Source organism: Schistocerca cancellata, chromosome 3 (assembly GCF_023864275.1).
Source record: "Schistocerca cancellata isolate TAMUIC-IGC-003103 chromosome 3, iqSchCanc2.1, whole genome shotgun sequence".
NCBI classification, from domain to species: domain Eukaryota; kingdom Metazoa; phylum Arthropoda; class Insecta; order Orthoptera; family Acrididae; genus Schistocerca; species Schistocerca cancellata.
The window spans coordinates 274,928,079-274,950,092 of record NC_064628.1 but is presented as its reverse complement, the minus strand read 5'-3'; the positions used below and the strand labels follow the sequence as shown (position 1 = coordinate 274,950,092).

The 22,014-nt window shown below is 40.1% G+C and overlaps 1 protein-coding gene across 1 annotated transcript; it reads right to left on the bottom strand.

Moving 5' to 3' along the window:
* Positions 1–2,636: 2,636 nt before the first annotated feature.
* Positions 2,637–11,641, bottom strand: LOC126176256 (protein yellow-like). Its single transcript, XM_049923402.1, has 5 exons — positions 11,344–11,641; positions 9,201–9,400; positions 8,143–8,322; positions 4,433–4,750; positions 2,637–3,014 (listed from the first exon to the last, which is right to left on the bottom strand). The coding sequence occupies exons 1-5, from the start codon at positions 11,639–11,641 to the stop codon at positions 2,694–2,696; spliced, it is 1,317 nt and encodes a 438-aa protein (XP_049779359.1). The 3' UTR covers positions 2,637–2,693.
* Between the last annotated feature and the right edge of the window lie 10,373 nt (positions 11,642–22,014).

The following is a 22,014-nucleotide window of genomic DNA, read 5'->3' as shown; positions in this document are numbered from 1 at the left end:
GCGAAGCTTCGCTCTGTTCTAATAATTCAACTCGTTCTGTTACATGTGAATTTTGAAGATTAATGTTATCATGATTTTAAGAGCGGAATAGGCATAAGACGGTCACGTGTTTGACGTAACAGCTTACCACGGTGATGGTGCTGACGCTTCAGTCTCTCATCTCACTCTACGAATGTATGTGTAGCACAGTACAGACGTCTTCTTCAAAATGATTTGAAAACTGCTACACATCCCTTCAGCGTCTCTCGTTGCAATCAGCTATGCACGTTTCGTTACAATAGTACTGATATTTCCCTTATCTACAAAGAATGAATGGAGATGTGTGGTAATTTTGAGTCTAAAAAGCCAATCGTGTGCAGTATAAAATAAAATTAAAACGGAATATATTAAAAATAAGAACTGGAAATGCCAACTTCGCTATCGTAACTAGTATCGCTCGTGAGAAACTCAGCTTGCCATTTTCTCACATGATAAACTGCGACCTGTGGATGAAGTGCAACAAGCACATTCCATATGTATAGATTTCCGGAAAGCATTTTATTCGGTGTCCCACTGCAGGCTATTAACCAAGGTGCGAGGATACAGAATAAGTTCACAAATATGTGAGTAGCTCGAAGACTTGTTAAGTAATACAACCCAGTACGTAATCTACGACAGCGAGTGCTCATCAGAGACAACGGTATCCTCAGAAGTCTCCCAGGGGAGTGTGATAAGACCGCTTTTGTTTTCTATATACATAAATGATTTGGTGTACAGGGTGGGCAGCAGTCTGCATTGTTTGCTGATGATGTTGTGACGTGCGGTAAGGTGTCGAAGTTGAATAACTGTAGGAAGATACGAGATGATATGGAAACAATTTCTAGATGGTGGGATGAATAGCAACTGCCTCTAAACATGGAAAAATGTAAATTAACGCAGGTGAGTAGGAAGAACAAACCGATAATGTTCGGATACAGTATAGCTAGTGTCTTTCGTAACATAGTGAATTCGTTTAATTACCTGGGCGTAATCTTGCGAAGCTATATGAAGTGGAATGAGCATGTGAGAACCGTGATAAGGAAGGCGAATGATCCACTTTGGCTCATTTGGAGAATTTTAGGAAAGAGTGGTTCACCTCTAAAGAGGACCGCATATAGCACGTTTTGAGCACTGCTCGAGTGATTGGCATCCGTAACAGGCCGGATTGAAGGAAGACATCGGAGAAATATAGAGTTCGGTAGCTGTAATTGTTGCCGGTAGGTCCGAACAACACTTACGTGTTACGGAGATGCTTTGGAAACTCACATGGGAGCCATTGGAGGGAAGGCGACGTTCTTTTCGAGAAACATTATTGAAAAAATTAAGAGAACCGTCATTTGATGCAGACTGTCACACGATTTCCTTGCCGCCAACATACCGTACGTTGCCTGCAAGGACCACGAATACAAGATGCGAGAAAATAGGACCCATACGTAGGCATATTCCCTCGCTCTATTTGCGAGTGGAACACGGAAGAAAATGACCAGTAGTGGTACAGGGTACCATCAGCCGCTCAGCGTGCGATGCCTTGTGGAGTATTTGTGTAGTTGTCGATGTAGAGCCAGGAGGACCTACTGTCGATATTGAAGTCGTTAGATATGCTGCACCACGTTCCACTTCCTGGAGACCGCCACAGCATATATTTTTTCAGAGTTCTGCTAACAATCAGTAGACTGCCATACATTTTCGCTAATTTTAGAATACCATTTGCATATACCCTTGCGAATCTTGTCAAGGGAAATCCACAAAATTTGAAAAAATGCAATCTACAAAGGTGCAACACAAAAAAGAAATAACAATATCATACTCGTGACTAACGCTGTTAGTTGATGAAAATACTGTATTCAACATGTAGCCACAAAAATCTGTGATAATTTAAACAAAAAAGTTGTTTTAAACTTGTCAAAGCAAATTTTAAATATGTGCTAATGTTACTCCTTCTGAGTACTTCTTCTATAAAATAAAAGTGTGACGTCGTAGCGGTATCAGTTGTTTAGAAGGAAAAAGACGATTACTTCTTTTGTTACAACTGTTTCGCAAAAAGTTTGCGCTACTGAAAAATTATATACTGCGTTGTAAACCGACTGTTTCAACATCATATCGCCAAAAACAGTGTCGATGATCTATGACAAATACAATTAGCTACCTTCATTTCGTAGGTGTGATACCAGCCGTTCTTATTGTCCCAGTTACTTTGCTTAGCACAAAAGGCTCCCATTCGCGAGCATAACGGTTCAGTTCCCCAGCCTGCCACCGATTTTGCAATATCCCAAAGTTTCTTCAGGCAAATGATGGGACGGCCATTATAAAAGGACATAGCCGATAACGGCAATACTTGAAACCTTTGTTTTTCCTCCTTTTTTGTGATGGAAGAGAGTAAAATAACGTAAATGTACATTTATTCCAGTTTGAACTTCAAACAAGTGTAATTGTAAGAAATAATGTTTGAATTGATTATCCCGGGTGATTGTAATTTTCACTTACTATGTCCCAAGTATTGAATTTTAATATGCGTTATTCTACGTATTAAAAGTGAACAAAGTTCGACTTAAATTTTTGCAGTCTCTATATTTTATTCTTTTCAACAAATCATACAGTGGTAATTACATCCGATGGATTTTGCAGAGGCACCAAGTTCCTTCGAAATCACAAACCAAAATCTGTTACACATAGAACTAACATTCTATATTCTTTATGTCAATATACAGAATCTGGAAGTTGTCTTCAGAGCAGTTGGTGGTATTTGAAAGATAGGACGTTAATCGATCGCTAGTTACATATAATCTTTCTGTTTTGGTGTCTATGTTTATGCTGCTGATATACTGTAGATGTTCATCATTTTGAACGATCAAGCGGAAGTTCTTTGGGTCGTGAGGCTTGCTCGTATCCCAACAGTAGATAGCCAGTTCATCTAGCACGGGGAAGAATAGCAAATGTCCTTTTGGATCCACCGCTATTGCTCCGCTCTGCCCTGGTATTTCTCCTGGCAGATTAACCTGAAACAGATCCACCAGTCTCGATCAGAAAGTTACGAACAGATAACAGAAAAAGTTTTACCAGCTCCATATACTTCGGAATTTCTTTAGTAATACCAAGCAACGCTAGTGTATGTGACATTTTTGGTTACACCACATTTTCCATGACTGTAATGAATATTTTCTCAAATGTATGACTGACTGAATGAATGTTTCTGAAACAGAATCCAGTACATGGTACACGACGGTGAATGTCCCATGGAAAAGCAAGTAAGTTCGCATGTGATTCCATCACACGAAAGTGCGTCAAAAATTGATCAAAGAGGATCAGCAACTTTATAAGATTATACACAAAGGATGCCTTGGTACTCATCGAGCGTGATCGTTGGACGATTGTAATAAAGAGCAGAAACACTTTCACAAAATTTCCATTTGGTGTAACTAGTGGCAGTCTTTCAGTGCCTATAACAGACAAGAAAACGGGATACTATCTGATTACTGGATTGGTGGTGAATAGCAAGAGCGAGTCACATCTTAAAAGTATTTAGTGTTTGTTCTAAGAAGCAGTATGAGTAGGGGCGATTACGCTATTCCAGTATTAGATGAGGCAGATGGAGGACAAATCTGTTGGAAAGGACCTACGGAAATGCAGTTCTTTAGTAAAGTAACTAGCATACAAGACGCTACTGCGACTAAATCTGGAGTAACGTCCCTGCTTTGGGAGTCTTTAGGAAGTCAGCTTGAGAGCAGACATCAAGCGAGATTTCAGAGACGCCATGATGCAAACATAACATTTGGTGTAGGTCTCATTAGAGTGTAACAGAAATGCTAGGAATACTGAATGGGAATCCTGGTAATAATACGAGAACAACCGTTGGGTAAATTTAGAGAACCTCCATTTGAAGGTGTATATGCAGAGCAGAAATTATGTCCATATTCGTATATGCCTATAAGGATTTCTTTTTAAATGTCTCGAATGACACCGTGGCTTTCCCTTGGACAATGGAAATTCTTACAGTCTCGCAGCCGTAATGGGGCTCAAACTGAACACAAAACAAATATGCTCTTACCCACACCCAAAGATTGGGAATGCCAAAGCTCACAACGTGTACATGAAGCAAAATTGACTTTCTTACTAAGCATACAATGTGGGCAGCTTCCTATAACTAGGCGTTGGTGTACGATCGTTCACTAAATAAACTTCTCATAGATTATAAAGTTAAATTTCGTAGCCAAAGACTTGTGCCAAACACGTCTGACGACAGCCGGTTTCAATAGGAATAGTCCGATAAACTGAATGAAGAAATGCATTTCACTGTGGTTCGCAGATGCAGAAGTATACGTTTGCTAGAATCTGGGCATTGCATCAGCAAAAGTATTAGCTACATGTGGAAGTGTCTCACATACCGTGTGTGACAGGGGTAAACATGTGACGATACCTGCGTCTTGATGTCCAAAACATCCCCGTCGCATGCATCTCGGATGACCTGCTTGTCGACAACGCCTTGGATGTTGCTGGCGAACGCCTGGAAGTACAGTTTGCCATCGCAGCTCTCATCGGCGGTCACTCCATCGATGCCGCCCGGTAGGTAGTAGGCTGGACCTCCTGCCTTCGTGAAGAAGAAGCCGGGCTTGGGGTGGAAGTACTGGCTCTGCAGGTGTTTGGAGGCGCCAGTGGAGAGGTCCGTCACGGACAGTACGTTGCCTCTGGTGTCGGAGCTGTAGGCCGTCAGGCAACCATCTGGGCACGCGTCCACCTGAATACAAACTCATGTCTGTGTATCTCCTTTAACACACTGCTCATCCGTCTTCTAGAAAAGCCATTGTGCTAACTTTAGACAACTCTCAGTTGACTGGCATAACAACTTATATAAATAAGAGAGAAATACCACAAATCTCTTTTGATAAAACAATGTGATGCCACAATCAAAAATCTCAAAAATTCTATTTACCCTTTATTCCAATATCAGTGTCTAATCAAGTAATATGGGTAAACCTTGATAGTGATGTGTCTGTCCGCCATTACAGCTGGCGGCTCCTACAACTGTAACACGGCTGACTTTTGGTGGGTTTAGGTGAATGTTGGTGACTTGCATGGCCTTAGGGAACAAAGCCCCCATCTGCAAGATAACAATTTATGTAAGGAAAACGAATTAAACCATCTTTAGCCCGCTCCTCCTCCCCCAACTTCACACCATATAGTCACTTCTTGAGCATCGGATTTGATTCTTGCCTTGCACATTTAATCCTTTTATTGGCCCGTAGGTGTTGTCAGTGTTTACCCTACCACCTCGACAGTGAACTTACGCATTGCGAACAACCTGGCGAGTACATACGCCAAGTGTTCATAAGCTGAGAATGTATACATTTCGGTTATTAATTATTTTAACGGAAGAAATCAGAAACAACCAAGATGACATGCTTCCTGTAAATAAGCGTAGAACAGCTACACTGCTTTGTATCCGTACTAACCCAAATGCTGTAAGGAATAATACTCGTATTGCTGTTTTTTCTAATGCCAACAATTTTTCCAGACTTTCCGTATAATATCACAAGAGGCTGTAGACTAAGGAAACATCACAAACAAGTAAGAATGGACAAAGTAGACCTGTAATTCTACAACCTGTAATCCTGATCCTCTACAACTTTAGACAGACAACGTTGCGTCTGTGCTTGATCGGGGGGTTTATCACTGTTTTGAACAGCATATCATTCAGAAATATATGACCAAAATTCCCACTGTTGCCATCACAGCCATGTCAGTTATCGAAGAACTGGTCTGAGTAGCCACTAGATTTACTTATTTCTTTATTTATTTATTTAACCAGATCTCATTAGGGACATCAGGCCTCTCTTAATCGGACCAAAATTTCACTTCTAAAGCACCTTTTATACTTTCACAGTTGCCTAAGAAATAACAATTTTAATATGACAAATAATATTAAAAACATATGAGCGTGTTTAATCACAAATTGAGTATATAATGCTGGCTATAAACTAATGAAGGTATCGCTGACGTTTCTCCTACTACTACTCCTGCTGCTGCCATTAACAATGATAATAGTAATAAAAATTACAATAATAACAATAATAATATTAGCATATATAAAAATAATTGACATGTATACAGATGTTGGCTGATGTAGCGAGTTCTGGAGAACGTAAATGTAAGAAGGCTACACTAGCTAAGTCTACTACGAAAATGTGATAGGTTGAAATAAGGATGTATAAGGAAGGGTGACGAGTGCATGCAGGGACAGTGAGAGTCATTATTGATGATTTAAGAGTTACGTCATGAAATGTCTTCTGAAGCTCGAGACATTATTCAGATCACTAAATAACGCGGGAGTATATTCCAGTGTTGGTTTCCTACTAATGGGAAGGACTTCGGCATTATGGATGGACGATGGAGTGGGATAAAAAGGATTTTGAGCTGATGGGAATAGGTGTTTCTGCCATATTGTTCAAACAAGAGCATTAAGATGGAGGAGAGATATGAGGGACAGTGTACGTTGATACGACAGTAGACAAGACAGAGGATATGGAAATATCTGCACTTGTCTACACGCAGCCAGAATAGCTGTGTGTGTGATGGGGAAATATGGTCAAAGAGTCGAGCATCACAAGTATAACGAACACGGGCATTCATAACAAGTTTTAGGTGCCACGAGTTTTCCTGAGAATGATCTTGTACGGTAACATCGTCGTTATCAATAACTGAAAGTATAAGTGATCGTACAAGTTTCTCTTTCAGGTTAAAAGGAAAAAGCTTTTTATATTTTTGTAGGGCTTGGAGAGATGCTAACGTCTTCTAGCACATTACACTTACTTGCTCGTTCCAATTTAGATTTCCATCTTTCATTACACCTACACTCTTTGCTGGGAGATATAAGTTGACATTTGTCCGATTTAGGGTAAAAGGTGGTAGGGATACCTTATATTTCCGGCTAAACAGCCAAGAAAGAGCAGCCAGTACCCCATAGGTTTTGCTATAGGTTAAGCTTCACTCTTATATTTTGCGCCCACTTTGACAGTGCACACAGGTCGGGATTGAAATTTTCGACAGCTTCTTCAGGATTATTGGCTTTTCACGTAGATACAGTTGTAGGTCATCAGAGTACATGTGGTATTTGCATTAGGAGAAAAGTGATGACACTCCTTTGACATAGCGAATCCTGGTGGATGGCTGATACTACCTACCTCCATTGTGACTTTATGGTGCCGGACATGATGCATTGCTTTGAGAAACTTAATGTATGAGCGAAATCATTGCACTGCACTCTCCTAGAAATTTATGCTACTTAGTTTGGCAAATAAAATGTCGAATTCGACGATATCAAAGATTTTACTGAAATCTAAGAAGAACATGATAGGCGCATCTTATACATCCATGGCTAGCTTCATGACATTGCTTACATTTATTAAGGCAAATGACGTTCTGCAATGTTTACAGGAACCTGATTGGTACTCGTCCAGTAGGTTGATTGTAGTTACGTAGTCTTTCAGCTGACCGTGGACAAAAATGCAGTAGCGAATGGTCAACATGTTGGAAAGCCTCGGGCGTACAACGAATTCCTGCTGAATTTATAAAATGAAGCCGTTTTTGTAATATCAGCACTACGGTTTTCGTTGGAAAGAGGGAGACATTCCATACAATATGCGCGCCGGGAAGAAGAACGTAGGAGCACTGTCAAATAAGTGTGGAACTGAAAACAAGTGCCTGAACAGCAAAACACGGAAACAGGCGCGATTAAAATTTTATAAGACCGTGTCTGTCCCTACATTATTGAACGAAAATGAGTCATGGGTCAGTAAATGAATGTACTAGGATGGTCATAATTACGAATATTGATCCTAGAAATGAAATAACAGCTGCTTATTAGTTAATGAAATGAAAACTTCTGCAGAATGTGTAATTAAGGATTATCTCTCACAATCATTAGATACAAATCTAAAGGGAGAAGTAGAGGAAACCCATGGAAAATATGTTTTGGCTGGATGAGATGTGTAATTATTGAAGTGGAGAATAAGAGTAATAGCAAGCGGACATTATTAGTGCATCGCAAAACTATCTTACTTTTATAATAAATTCTGTGGCATAAGACGGAGATTATTTACAAATGTACTGTTTTTTCGAATAAATACTCACCCACAAATAGGAGTAAAATGAGTTGCAGGCTGCGTTCTGGATTACTATGGAGTTGGTAACCTCATCAGTCCGCAGGTCGAAGATGACAATTTTGGGTGGACACACATTTTTGGTACTCGTTGCCAGGTCCAAAGCACCGTTGTCGAGGGCGTATAGCGTATCATCATCAGCCCATGTTTTCTGAAACAGACGGTCAGTGAAAGAACTCACAGCTGAAACTGACGAAGATAGATGTCTGTACGAAAATAGTGGATTAATGTACTGAGGAGAACATTATTCACTCTGCAGTTTGGTATACCTGGTCCTCAGCTGGTAAGACTTCATGGCTTATGAAGTTTGTTGTCTATAATTTAAGTAATCGTAATAAAAATGAAAGAATAAACAATGAGTAAGAAATGTTTCGATAAGTTATTGAGTGTAATTGAAATAGCGAAAGGAATTTCTGAAAGGAATACAACCTCTTTTCAGGATGAAATCGATTTTAAAATAAAGTTCATATTAAGGTAAAATACAAACTAAAGCAATGGCAAAAGTGAGTAGTAGTTGATTTCTGTAGTAGTAGAAGTTAAAGTGTCCTAAAATATATTCAAGATCATACACGACAGCAGGAGCTGTGAAGCAATAACGAGTAGATTGGCACATCCTGAAGATTATTTCATTATCGAGGAAAATGATTGACCTCTTGTTTATCTTTTTAAATGCGACCACATTTCATTGGATGTGACAGAGGAAAATAGTTACAATAATTACCATAATCATTGAACCATTTTCAATATTATCATAAAAAGTTTTCCACACTGAAACGTTACTGTAAAATGAACTAAATTCTAACAAGAGAGAGGAGAATCACTAGAAACACTTATTTAGTTCTAAATTGTTATTTTTCTTTGGAAGAACGGGATAATAAGTCAGCCAGAAAAAAGATAATGGAGAAAGAATATAGAGAAGGGTGGAAAAGGACAAAGAAATTGAGATAAGGATGAACACGCCAAGAACACACTTCAGCGAAGAGACTGCGTGTGTGCGGAGTACGAATGTACATGCCACAGGAGACTCACAGTCGTTCTGATGACGTCCACCAGCTGGGTGTTGCAGTCGGTGATGGAGTCCTCGGTGGTGTGGTGGATTTCCAGGTTGGGGTAGGGCTTCAGGCGCGGACACTGCTCTCCGTCATAGGGGATGGTGCTCATCGTCGCCGGGATGCCGCGACGGACAAGAGGCGTCGTCACGATTATGCGGTTACGCTGGTGATCGTCCACTGCGACACGACGAACACAGGCAGTTCATGTTGTGTTTTATAATCGGACACATAAATTGTCTTGAGCTTCATTGCAAAAGCAGCATAACCATAAGGGCGCCATGAGATACTGAATTTTCCCATAGAAGAGTACTCGCTAAAGAAATTTAGCCTTGCTACCTGCTTGTGCTTCTCCATTCATGTCTAGCTCTGGATAACCGTCGTGAACTCATTGCTTGAGGGCTCCTAAACTTTGGCATACATGAATTAACCTTGCTGTGTCACAATCAGTTTACACAGAAATGTTAACAAATAAAATATAACACCGTGTATTTATAAACAACAAACGTTTGTATCATCAACATACAGCAATACGATGGAATACTTATCAAGCAGTTTTATTCGTATCACTGTTGTCTGTAATAGGTTATCTGTTTAAACTTCCATAAATATGCATTTCATCTATTTCTTTAATCGGTAATAATTTCAGATCTCAGTTTGTTACAATAAAATAATATAGATTGCTGATCTAGATTATTTACTCGGCAGCATAATGATCCTGAATACAAGTGTCAACAGCTTCAAACGTGAATTTAGTTAAATTTATATTAGATTTATAAGTAAACATGTTCTGTAAGAATATAGTTGGTTTCACAAGGAAAATTAAGTTCCACATAAGTTTTCAGAGCAATACATTTGCATTCCCGAATCTTAGAACTTCAGAGGTATTTCCAGTCGATAAAGCGTTTTCCACACTTACGCTAGAGAAGAATCCGATGCAGGTCACTGGTACCAAATGACTCTCGTCAGATCATGCTAGTTCCTGTGAGAATGAATGGCATGATCATAGCACTGTAAATTTCAGTAGAAATAGTTTCTGCCATTAATCTTAACTAGCATGATGAACTCTTCTTGGTCTAAGAGACCCTACTACCTTCTTTTTGCATATCTTATACTATTGTATCCTTACCGCCCTCGTGTAAACTAGTGCAAATTCTTTCTAAATACCATACCTGCCACACATGTTAATAACGGGGAAGGTTGCCCACAACACTATCGGAAATGTTTGTTCTTTCTCACATATTATACGGTTACACCCCTAGAAAGACTTTATTGAACTAGAGTTGGTCCTAGCAGTACCTATGACACCGATACGTGGCGGGCTGTGACACATGTCGTGATTACAGACTTACACTGTTTCATGAGTATAAACAGGTATTCAGTGGATAGCTTGCGTCTGTCTACGAGCATCTTCCATATCTCGTTTTTCAGCATCTTCGTGACACTCTTGTGTGACTTAAACAAACCCTTGAGCATTACAGATGCCCTTTATTTTATGTGGTCATCACCACCTCTTTGTCTTTTTTGGTGTAGGTGCGGGACACTAGAGCAACAGTCTACGAGGGGTCGAGCGGAAATTCTGTAAGCACTCTTTTTCTCGAGTGGGTGCATTTTTCAGGTATCGGACCAATGAACAGAAGTTTACGGCCTACTTTATTTACAACTTGGTTAAATGATCATTAATTTTTATATTCAACCATACTGTTACACCCAGATATGTAGAATTGTTCACTAATTCCTGAAGTGACACACTGATATGTTACGCTACGTACATGCCATATGTCACTCCGAGTATATCATATCCTAAATAACGCACCTCACATGATCTGGGAGCAAACTAATAAACTAGTACATCGAAAATTTACGTCGCTGTGATAAGGCGCTCGTTCTACAGTTGTTCACATCAACTGTAATCATTTTCATTCCTTAATTCTACTATGGCACACACCGGCAATCGTCACTCTCATATCATCTTCATCTTGCTCCCTTCTGTAGGAATAACGACGGCGAAGCTACTGATTTTACTGAATTTACGTCACCTGCTTGACATGATCAGCGTCATGCGATAACAAATATGTAATAATAGGGAATATGAAAAATGTATTTCTAGCTAGGATTCTTACGTGTTACGTCGTATCCAACCACCGTTTTAGGGTCGTACCGCCCGGTGGCTATCAGTTCTTTCTCCAAAGTCCCATCGTCTCCGAAGTCGTATTCGAGCTCTTTGGCGGCCTTGATGGTGACCAGCTGCGGCTCCTCGGAAGCGCCCTTGCTCCTCGCCACTGGGGACGCCTTGCCGGCCCTGTGGGTCGCTCTGACTCGAGCGCCGTGCCTCGTGGCGTGGCTTGGCTTGTGGTGAGCGTCACCAGCCGCCACCAGCAGCAGCACCAGCAACGCAAACGTCGACACGCGAGGTCCCATCTCGTAACTGTCTGTGAATATTTTGTAAATGACATTCAGTACCTCATCAAAATTCACGATCTACAAAGATGACTGTAGATGTGATATACTGGCTTAACCCTAAGAGCATGCTTAGAATATTTAGTGTCGACTTTCGTATCTGCTTAAGGTCGAAGCAATTCACTCGTTACACAGTTAGTTATAGATCACCCTAAAACAGTTTTGAAAACTGTACCTTTAACAAGTTTCAGTGATAGTTTTCTGAGGAAATATATCTTCTTGCGTTTTTCAATAAGCTATAGCGGACCATGTTGCACATTTTCTGTCGTATGCAAGTTACTTTTACCGTTTGTGGCTGTCAAACTATCTCACCGACTTCGTTTTTTATGTAAGTACATTTTTCTAGAAGTAATTATAAAGAGCCATCGAAGAAAACGTTTACGTCGTAACATGTGTGGAACTTGATCGAAGAGTAATAGAAGAGTCTCTCATCAATCTACAGTTCCGCCCTCAGGAGTGAAGATACCACAAGTCTACTAAATGTGCAGAGTATACGTTGGCAACCGCAGATTTGTTAGTAAAATAGCAGCCAATTATGTCATTTATGGAAGTCCCCACAACATGTTTACAGACCAAGGTCGTTGTTTACCTAATTCTCTCGACCTACGCCTGTTTTCAACTGATCAGTATAGTATATTGAAGATATGTTTGCCAAGCTTTGTAAACAAAATGTTACAGAGAGACGATTTGTAGTTTTCGCTGCCACCACTGTGCGAAATATGGGAAATTGATTATACTGTGTCGTGCTTTTCGTAGAACACTTCTTTCATTGATTCTACTCCCACACTCAGGCTGGCTCGTACTATCGTGTGGATTTGCTAAAACTTAGTGGCATTTCTCTGATCACTTGTTCTTCGAAGTAAGCGTAATATATTCCAGACACGCTCCTTTTACTTTAATTTTTTTACATTTTGTGCAAAACCAGATCGTGAGGTCTAAACTGGATCAGGATACGTTTCTGCGTAAGACCGCATTGCTGCTCTACCATTTTGGTCACATTCACTCTAAACGAAAAACATACCCACTTTTACGATGGTTGTAACGTCCTGAATGTCTGAATAGCGTCATGAGATAATTGTTTGATCACAACACGAGAAACTCACCGTCTGACAGGATTGAAGCTCACAAGTAAACATACTAATCATGCATGAGCTTGGTGTCTGCATAGATTCCACACAGTACACGGTTGTGGGACATCTTTTCTTATTTTATGGTGTTTTCGGTGGTATCCTCTAGTTACTATTTGATCACATTCTACACGTGATGTGTCTTCCAAGCTCTGTTTGACGGCACTTCCATTTTCACATAAGAAATATTTTGTTCTGTCGCAAAACTAAAGTCAGTTTCATAATTCAGCAGCTAAAAATGACTAGCATGCAGCAGGTAATTCAACACATAATGAGCTATAACTTAGCGACAACTGCACCTCAGTAACGTTCCTCGTCGTGGACGTACCATGGATGGACTGTCTTAGCTGTCTCTCCCTGTACATTCTACATACTTCAACTCTAAAAGACACATGCTCACATAGATATAACAAAACTGTATGTAAGTATATTCATCATCTCCTAAACTGCTGGATAGATATCAACTAAATTTGTTACACATGTCAATTTCTATGTGGAAAGAAGCTATCTGTGGTCAGAACTGACCCTCACAAAACGATGAAAGGGAAACAGTCTGCCACTCGCTACATTTACGCTCTTCGTGGAGTAAAACTAAATAATTATACGACGCATAGTTCACGAGACACGTCACAAACAAACAGATGCTTGCAAAACTACGTTTTCGTAATGCGGAGTGCAACATACCCAAGACTATCCCCATTCAGTGCTTGAGAATGAGAGTACCTACAGACTTCCAACAAACTTCAAACATAATTTCAAACCTCCTATAAACTTTTTCTCTCTTTCATGACTAACGTCACATATTTAACACGTTAACTCATTTGTAAAGTAATCAGAAGTTTGAAGCTGTGTTATGCAGAGAATTCGAATCTTTAAAGCGTCGATTGTTTTTTAGCACTAACCGCCTGGAAAGAAGCATTGAGGGTTTAAGATCCACCTACATCCCACATGGTTTTCAATGAAAAGAAGGTTACACTCAAGAATGTATCAGGACCCCCTGGGGAAATTTCAACCAACTTTGTTAGGTACGTGAGTTTTTATTTGTACAGAAATACTGTGGGAGTAAGATTCTCTTTCTACATGCAGTGCTGGCGTGAACGAGAAAGTGCGACGTAAAACTGTTCGAAAAAGACATGTTCGTATTCATATAAAAAATGTTCAAATGTTTGTGAAGTCTTATGGGAATTAACTGCTAAGGTCTTCAGTCCCTAAGCTTACACACTATTTAACCGCAATTATCCTAAGGACAAACACTCACACCCATGCCCTAGGGAAGGCTCGAACCTCCGCCGGAACCAGCCGCACCGTTCGTCACTGCAGCGCCTAAGACCGCCCGGCTAATCCCGCGCGGCCGTATTCATATACTCTATTTTGTTGTCTCTGAGCCATTTAAAAGTATGAAGCGCAGTTTGTCCATTGGTTGTGTTGTTCAGTGTGTCAACCAGATGGCGAGAATGAGTACTGTACACAGCTAATAATTTTGTCACAGTGTTTCGTGACGTGATATCAACCTACAAAACTGAATATCACAGGTAAATGTAACATCCTCTCTGGAGTCGTATAGTGTAAAACAGCATAGAATTAGATATAGTATATGTGTGCAATATGATCGTATGTCAACACGAGATGTAGAATGTATGCTTATCTGATCGGCTACAACCAAACTTGTTACATATATTACTTACTGCATGGGAAGAGACGCTGTGCTAATAAAAACCATGAACATCGTACTGGAATGTTTATGGCAACGGGATGATGGGATAGAAGGGAGAAGGGCGGGATGGGCAGACAGAGGGCATGCGAGAGATGTACTGAGAGGGGCGGATTGGGAGCAGTAGATGGACTCAGAGAACATTGTAATAAATAAATAGACAGTCCACTCCAGGTTCTCAGTTGGAATTGTGTGTGTGTGTGTGTGTTGCACCTTAATATGTACTCGAATCAGTGTCTTGGTTGCTTCTTCTCTGCGTCAAACAGTTTTTCCTCAAACATGTCGCATACTTTACGAGCGCAAATTTTCTGCACGATTGTAACTGCATCAAAGAGTGGACTATCACTCTCAATATAGAATAAAAGTTATGCGCACACGTGCCACATGTACTACCCTGAGTAAAGACATACTTCACTGAACTATCAGTGTCTACTAAGCAGATGTCCTACATCTGTATACTGTCTACTGCAGTGGAAGGATAGAGTTATTTCGAAAACTTAAAGAATGATTGTCTCTTAACGGATAAATTTATTTTAATTGCTCGGTCTATCCGCTTTTAGGCAAGTCTGAAGTCTTCTATGAACGATTAATTGTGTTACTACGTAATTTCGTACCGGAGCAAGCCAGTCACACAAGTATCAACGACGCCGACAAGTATTCATTCCGTGTCAAATATTACGCCAAAAAGTAAGGGCCAGCGCAAATTTAAGTTTACTATTTGACGCCAAAGCTTTCTTATTCGTTACTAGTTCGTAGGTGTTGCCACAGGCTTTTTAACACAGGCATTACCACAAGAAAGTCGTCTCAAATAGATACTTGTCTCAGGTGTTTCAGATGTGAAACGTTAAGAAAGCAAACTGCATTGCATTGTCATCACTAGATTCTGAAAATTTGCCATGATAACTAATACACTTCGAATGCGTGAGGCACTACACTTACCTAACGACGGTCGACCGGAAAGTGTGATGCTACGACGTTTGCGGACCTTTTATATAGGTGAATTTCAGTGGTAAATGCAACAGGTAGCAAATTATCAACTTGTGCAAGGTCAGCATGATTTATAATGTCTTGTAACTCTGTCACAAACAAGTTTCTACCTGGCAGCTGAGGGAACAATAGAGGTAGATACGAACTGTGTCGATAACTTGGTGCAACTCATTCTTCATCGTTTAATTTCCCTCAAAGGTGACACTCCCAATGATTCCGTGGCATTCGATAAACGACACGTGACCCCTGGGCGGTGCCAGAAGGCGAGCACCCAGGAAACTCTGTTTCCACCGTCTGGGGACCGATGGGTGATGCAGCCACTCTTCAGTAACTGTAAAAACTGAGTACGCTTCAGCGACCACGGTGGGGAGTGGCGGTGGAACGTTGTCTATCACAGGGTTTTTGGTTTAAGACCCCGTATCGTAAGTATGATACAAATATATAAACAAAAATACCCAGCCTCAAAATTCGCTACGTTCCGATGGGGATGACGACTGTTGAGGTGAAACATTTGTCAGCTGGAAATAACCCCTCACTTCTCCCTCTCACCAGCACCTTAACAGCAATTGCATACTCCATTTAAAATATGTTCCCTTTTCCTGTCCCCTAATGTAGACCAAACATTCATCTTATTAACATTCACCATATCCTATGGGACCCTTGTAATAGAGCGAAGTGGCGCTGATATAGGTCTGTTTGTCCTGAGAAGAGGCTGAGCATGGGAAACAGTAGTCCGTGCTCAATATGCTCTATCAGAACTGTTAAATGGGTAGTTCTCGATGATTAGCACTCTGGTGACTCCTGCTCGATGTGGATTCACCTACCACACAGACCCAAAGCCGCCACAATGGGTGCTCAGTAAGGTAAAATGAACATCGTACTCCAAACGCGCAGCTTTCGACCCCGCTAGAGCACCTTAGTATGTGTCTGGCATACCTCCAAATGATGCTTCACGCCACAGAACAGCCGATCCACGCTCTTCAGTTCATGTACGATGCCAGTCTCTCTTCTGATGCAGTACACTGTTATGAGAGGTGGGCGGACGACTCTGTTTAAGTTCATAGTTAACACCTTCAGAGAACTTTGCAGCGTTACTATTTCGGCTGTTTGATAGTTCAAGAAGAGAACATGACAACAGTCGGTGAACAGTACAAATCTATCCACTAAATGCACCAGTGCCACCAAAGGAATGATCCATTGGAGTCGTAAGAAGTACTCAGTGGCTGCTTTCTACCATCAGTCTTCAGAGCTTTGATGTGGCAAGTACCAGCATTCTCTCTTGTATCAACCGCGTCGTGTCAGAGCAGCACTTACACCACATGTCAAAAGACTCTATTAGGTGCACTACAGTATCATTCTTCCACTTGAGTGTTTGCCTTCACCGTCTTCCCTTAGCCTCACTGTAGTTGTTTCGTATCGTGTTAATACGCGTTTTATAATACAGTCCCTTCTTCTAGTTAGGTCTCTCAGCATATTTCTTTCTTCGGTTGGTTCTCGTAATATTTCTCACCACAAAAATTTTAGCATCCTTCTGTAACACCATACACTTTGATTCTGTTCTATTCCGATTCTCTCACAGTCTAAGATTTACTTTGATTCAGATCTACATTCTCAGAAATATCTTCCTCGTACTAAAATGTATAATTGATGCTCGTTAACTTCTTAAAGCGAGAAAAACCATCTTTGCTTATTGATTTCTACTGTATTTGTGCACTACGCAGTCACCAGTTTTTATGTTAAGTGTGTTGCTAATCACATTTTGAAATTATACACTTATGTCAAGAATGTAACATACACCTAAAGTCTCTCACTTGTGAAACATAAACGCAAAGAATAGTTTTTAATTGCAAATTTATCCACTTTAACTCTTAATCCGATACGGGATATTTCAAACTATGCGCCATTGTTAAGTAAGCGTAAGAAGTATTAGTAGCATGACAAATCTGGTGATAATTTTGCTTGTGTATTCAGTTATTTCAAAAGTTAAACTATACTGAAAAGTAAAACGTATATTTAAAGTAAACAAAGTATGTAAAGCATTTATTCTACTTGTACGAGAACTCCACTCGATGGGCAGAGATCTTCTTTATCGTAACAGCAATGAAAGTAGTAGTCTTTGGCAGCCTGTTCATTGTGGCAATGTCGCGGGCTCTGTGTGAAACTGTGAACATTCTGTGATGATCAATATTTATAACTTGCCTTTATGTGGAGGTACTTCAAGAAGAAATGTGCCACTATGTGATAATTAACGTACCATTGCTGTAAAAGGAACAAAGACGGATATGGAAATTATTTGTGTGCTACTGAACAGCAATGCCACAGCAGTTGTCCAGATAAGTGGTAGTGATTTGTAAAGTGCAGTTTCTCAGTAACATTTTGCGTTCACATTCTGAGACTTTCGAATTAAGACCGGTATAAACTACTTATTTCTTTTACCACTTACTTTCAGTACGTTTCATTACTAATTATTTTGGCACTGCAGTATAAAGTTTTACTGAGTGTGCTGTTAAAATCATTGCAGTAAATCATTCAGTTCAATAATACATTTTATTTGTATGAGCAGTTATTTTGATTAATCCTTGAACAGTATTTCAACGTGTATGCATCATAGTAGGAATTATTATTTTAGTCACTACATTATTCGGTTATTGCATTGTCCGATGATGCAGTGTTACACATCGATAGCTGCTCCATTTCAACTTACCTTTTGTCACAGCGGTTTTGTTTCATCATAATACCGATTGTTAGAACGTGATTACAGAAGTAGAATAGTTTTACGCCGCTAAATTAAATTTTATTGTAAATTGGTGTCGTAGTCCGACGTCTTCACGGTGATATTTTCAGTAAAATTAAAATTTTTATAGGTAACACAGACAACGCGTAATGGTTTTCTGATATTCTTTCTTATTTTAAACTTTCTTCGATTTATTCTCAATCGGTAATCTGTGCTCATTGAAATTTTTATAGTGTTCAACAGGTTTTGCAGTTTTTCTGGCTTTCACTGAGTGTAGCGATACCATCAGCGAACGTTATTGTTATTTCACTGAACTTTAATTCCACTCCATCCTTTTATTTTCACCTCTGTCTCGATGTTGTGGTTGCGAAGCAGAAGAGAAAGGTTGTATCACTGCCTTGCGTGCTGTATAATCGTAGACTGTCTCTCTTTGTTTCCTCTTGGTTCTTGCACATGTTGTACATTACCCGTCTTTCGCGAAAGATTATATCAGTTTTTCGAAGATTTGATAGATCTTACAACATTTCCCATTGTCAAACGACTTTTCTAGAAGGGCAAATCTTAAGATGTCGAGAATTATCGTGAAGTCTTGTCTCCATCATCAAATGCAACGACACAACGGCCTCCTTACTGCCTTTACCTTGTCTAAACCGAATGGATCGTCATTTAACAAATAATTTAGTCTTTTTTCCGAATTTCTGTTTGTTTTTCTTGTCTACAACTTGGATACGTGAGCTGCCAAAGCGACTATGAGATAGCTATCACAAGTATGTGCATTTGCAAACTCCAAGATTGTGTGGCTTTTCTTCTTTCGAAAGTCATGTGTATGTCTGCAGTCTCATACATTCTACACACAAACATGAATAGCAGTTTTTTTTCATTTTCGAGAGTTCCCATAGTGGTTCTAGAAAGTCTGAAGTCTGTGAAACCTCTTTCTCTACTCTGAATCCCCTATTTCGCACAAATCGATATCCATTTCTTCTTTTGTCACAACATACTATTCGTCTAACTCAGTTAATCCATCACTTTGACCATACTTCAAAGGCTTCAAGTTATTTCATTTCTGTCTTTCTCAGTGTTCACTTTTCCCACCCATACAGAGTCCTCTAATAACCATACCTTAAACCTTTCTCTGGACTCTACGTTAGCAGCAGTGTATTTATGTGGAAATCACTTTCCACATGATCACTCCTATTTACTGTATCTTTCAGGGATGTTCTTTACTTGCCTACTCTACTTGCAAGCTAGTACTTTGCAAAAACAGACATAATGTCTTATGGGATATCAGCAATCAGTGATTTTATAATGTTACTTAAAATCCGTCTTGATTGCAAATTTTTTTATTCATATGACCGGTTTCGGTTCATTCAGAACCATCTTCAGATCTGATATTTCAGTTACAGGAGTAACCCGTCCAAATGCAGCAACTTTGACATGCTATGTCACATGTGACGTAACCCGTCCAAATGCACATGTGACGTAGCTTGTGAAAGTTGCTGGATTTGGACGGGTTACTACTGTAACTGAAATATCAGATCTGAAGATGGTTCTGAATGAACCGAAACCGGTCATATGAATAAAAAATTTGCAATCAAGACGGATTTTAAGTAACATTATAGTCATTAGCTACAATGAGACTCTATTTTATTTCGTCTAATGCAGCTTTGTCATCAGTGAATCGTGTCATTCCGATTTTCTTACCATGGCAAACCACTCACACAGAGAAACAATTCCTCATATACGTAACTGCCATTGCGATTCACCAGCTATGTATGGGTGGTTATAATTACTTACCCTGCCGTATCAGATTCCTGATTTTGACTTCTTATATTACGTTTATTCTCACAGGCAGGACGATTTAGAAGTCCCATTAGCTGATAATCCCACAGAAATTTCTTTCCATTCGATATTATCAAAATCTTTTCTGATACCTACTAACGCAATATGTATTTTCTTATTTTTTCTAAAATAAACCTCCTTCATCATCCAGAGTGCTAAGTTAGCTTCTCGAGTCTCCTTGCGTCTCTTAAACCTAAGCTCGTCCTCTTTTAATATACTTTCAGTTCTCCTCTCCATTTGTGCGAAATTTGCTATTGTTTTCTTATGCTCGCCGTACAAGATAAAACGTGCGGTAATTTTAAATGTATCCGATGTTGCTTTTCTCGGAAGCGTAATAATTACATTCACTTCAAAATGTGATGAAAATTCCCCAGTTGCATCAACATTACTGACGAGCTTGCTCTGGTGGACGAAGCGTTCCACTGTGTCCAATACCTGGGCATATACACGACGTTTGCCCGCATCTCGTGGTCGTGCGGTAGCGTTCTCGCTTCCCACGCTCGGGTTCCCGGGTTCGATTCCCGGCGGGGTCAGGGATTTTCTCTGCCTCGTGATGGCTGGGTGTTGTGTGCTGTCCTTAGGTTAGTTAGGTTTAAGTAGTTCTTAGTTCTAGGGGACTGATGACCATAGATGTTAAGTCCCATAGTGCTCAGAGCCATATACACGACGTTTGTCCAAGGCTTTTTTAAATGGTGGTATCAGAACTGAAATCCCCTATCATCATCTTGAAGAGTGTCGCCAGTTTTAAGTGGTCATTTTGCTGCTGGTCAACTACAGGGTGCCTCACGAAAGACGCTTCGGAGGGGTCCGCACGCCCACGGCACGGCTACGGACGCCACCATCGCATCCGCCGACCGCCACCGCTCGATTCTCGAAAACTGAATCCACATCTACACTCTACAATCCACCGAGAGGTTCATGGCATGGGGTACATCCCATTGTACCAGTTGTTAGTGTTTCTTCCCTTTACAGTGACCTACAGAGCGTGGGAAGAACAATTGTTTGAATGCCTCTGTGGGTGAAGTAATTATACCAATCTGATCCTCTAAATCCCTATGTCAACGATACTTAGGTGGTTGTAGTGTATTCCTAGAGTAATCATTTTCTGCCGGTAATCGGCTGCGTGCGTGCTTCCTCTGAGTTAAAAATAAACAAAGTTTCCATATGATTAACTTAAAGCTTACCTTTATTTACAGTAGCTGCAAAATATGATCTCTCTTAGTGGTAAGAGCAGCCGAACCCTTTCTTCTAACTCTTCGAGCATGTGGGGAGTGCCTAGACCTTGTATTTTAACATTCTACAATAATAAAAATCACGCTTATTTAGATCTGAAGAACGAGGAGTCCAGTGAACTATCCTATCTGGGAGTAAAAAAAGATGGAGTATTTTATTCACATACCTGTTAGAACGTATTCTTTCGTGCAAATTATCTATCCAATAATTCGTGTAGCACTAATTGCATATCACACACCAGTTTTTACATCACGCGAAGGTTGTTGATGTAATTCATGACCATTTTCAGAGCTCCAACGTCGATTTTTTGGGAACTTACGTACTGTGAAAAATGCAGCCTTGCTTCATCAGAAAAAATGGATTTCAGAATCAACTTCCCCATCGTTCACAGACAGTAACAACCAGTTGCAATGACGATGTCGAGCAACAGTATCTGTGTACCGCAGTTTACGCACTACCGTTATTTTGTACGCGTTCAATTTCAGTTTGTGCACAGCTCTATCCACAGATAACCTTGACACACCAGTCTGAAATGCCAAACGACGCAGAAATTTCCTCGGAGTTCTTTCCAAGCCTTCCCTATCTCGTCTAATTTATTTTCGGTCATAACACTAGGTTCTCTAAGTCTTCTTTATGTAACACAGGTCCAGTATCTTAAAATTTCTTCACTAATATGAGTGTCGTCGAATCCAGTATCTTGAAA

Excerpts from the sequence above, each read along its gene's own strand:
- LOC126176256 (XM_049923402.1), bottom strand. The coding sequence starts at position 11,641 with ATGGGACCTCGCGTGTCGACGTTTGCGTTGCTGGTGCTGCTGCTGGTG. Across the intron at positions 8,323-9,200 it reads TGGACGTCATCAGAACGACT|AAAACATGGGCTGATGATGA; the intron begins GTGAGTCTCCTG and ends CGTCTGTTTCAG. Across the intron at positions 4,751-8,142 it reads CATTTTACTCCTATTTGTGG|GTGGACGCGTGCCCAGATGG; the intron begins GTGAGTATTTAT and ends GTTTGTATTCAG.